The 1875-nt window shown below is 34.5% G+C and overlaps 1 protein-coding gene across 1 annotated transcript in view; it reads left to right on the forward strand.

Moving 5' to 3' along the window:
• LOC119582154 (lysophospholipid acyltransferase 7-like) overlaps window positions 1-1875 on the forward strand; it is a 7260-nt gene that overhangs the window by 4374 nt on the left and 1011 nt on the right. The window contains exons 2-3 of the mRNA XM_037930392.1: window positions 182-308; window positions 1634-1808. Coding sequence (XP_037786320.1) covers window positions 182-308; window positions 1634-1808 — 302 coding nt within the window. The remainder of the gene's footprint in view (window positions 1-181; window positions 309-1633; window positions 1809-1875) is intronic.

Below are 1875 nucleotides of genomic sequence, written 5' to 3' on the forward strand. Positions count from 1 at the left end.
CTTTATGTGTGTCTCTATGTGTTAGGGTAGTTTTTCTTTGCATTTGTAGATATTGTTTTATTTATCTTTTCTGATTATTGACTTATTTTTAAAGCCTTTTATATTTCTGATTTTTTTATGTAAGTAAAAAGAAAGCATCACAAGACATACTAGGCTCTAATTCCACACAACTCTCCAACAGCGTGTGCCATTTTGTGAGCTTCGGCTGGAGTTTCATGTACCTCCTGTTTTTCCGTGTGTGTCACTACATGGGTCTAGAGATGCCACCTGCACACACTAATGCTGTTCAGATGATGATCACACTCAAGGTACTGGACGATAGCTTGAGCATCTCCTCAGTAGGCACTCGAGATTAATGCGTACTTCACAGCAACTTATTTATTGAATGACTGATTGGGTATTGTAGATTTGATTGTCTCTTCCTTTGTTGTGTGTGTAGTTACTTCATCACATTGAAAAGAATATGTATATTTTTTATAGGTAGCTACTAGTAATATTTGTAAGTCGTTTAGATTGTAGCTATTTTTGTTTTTGCAAACATTTGAAGTGCTAATGATACCATATATGTGAATGGTAAACCAGCTCCTTAAGCAGCTTGTTATAATTTGATTATCATTTTACAGATAGATTGTAAAGTATTAGTTCTGTTGATTTTTCTTCCTTTTGTATTTTTGGACAGTATAAAACTTGCAAGGTTATAGCCAGCAAACTTTTCTTCCCTTATTGATTATCTGGTGTAGCAAACCTTTAACCTAGTAAGTGAGTGAAAGGTCATGGTTTTTAGTTTAGTCATCGATTATTTGTTTGTTAGTATGTGGATCCAGGTCAGACTGTAAAATAGGAATGTTAGCCAATGCAAGAAAAAATTCATATACTTTCTGTGGGGGCATTATGAGGAAGAGGTGTTAACAAAGCAATAAAAGATATAGCTTGTTTTTTCAGCAGAGATTTTAAGAGTTTCATCATTATTTGTCTGTTATGAGCCATGTCCTTGTACAGAATATCCAATGAGGTTACCTAATACCACTGAAAGTAAGACATAAAGTATATTGTTTTATCATTAATCCTTGCAATTAGTTTGTTGTGACCAATATAGTTCTGAAATGGTTTCCTATGTGAATATTTTACAAATGATTTTTATTCCAGTTCAGTCTTTAAATGAATATGTGAGCTATGATTGGAACTTACTGTGTCTTTTGAGCATAGCAACCTTTTTTTGTAGTGCCAAACAAATTTTGTATATCACTTGATTGTATATTCTCACCGAAGACTTTCAAAAAAGCTTCCTTCAAGGAATTTAATAGCTACTTGTAGAAAAAGTTCACTGATATCAGTCCGAACACATAATAGCCTCTCATGAATGAATCTTCTGATATGCGTATGCTCCCACATAGTAAATTCACCAGCTACCAAGAACCACTCTTATCCTTGCCCAGATGATGTTGATAAATGATAAATAGATACTTTTTTCCCAAAATATGCATGTTTGTGGATGGTGTGCCATTACCTTTAGTCTGTCCACAGGGGATTAAATATACAGAATGCATGGCTGATGTGCTTCCTTCAATCATGTAATTACAAGGCCTTTATTATACTGGACTTGCACTTGATCATGATTAATATATTTTTGCAGCTTGTTGGTATTTGCTTTGAGGTTCATGACACTTGGAAGAAACGTGGACAGCTGAAGAAGTCTGACAACGAAGAAGACAAAAAGAACCTTGCAATCCAGCTTAAATATGAGGAGGTTGACCCGTCACCTATGGATGTCTTCCATTATGCATTTAACTATGTTGGTGTTTTGACAGGTAATGTATATGGGCTTTTCTTCCTGTTGAATACTGTTTCTTTTAAAAGGTAACAGAATTTTGCTGT

This window comes from Penaeus monodon, chromosome 15 (assembly GCF_015228065.2).
Source record: "Penaeus monodon isolate SGIC_2016 chromosome 15, NSTDA_Pmon_1, whole genome shotgun sequence".
NCBI lineage: Eukaryota > Metazoa > Arthropoda > Malacostraca > Decapoda > Penaeidae > Penaeus > Penaeus monodon.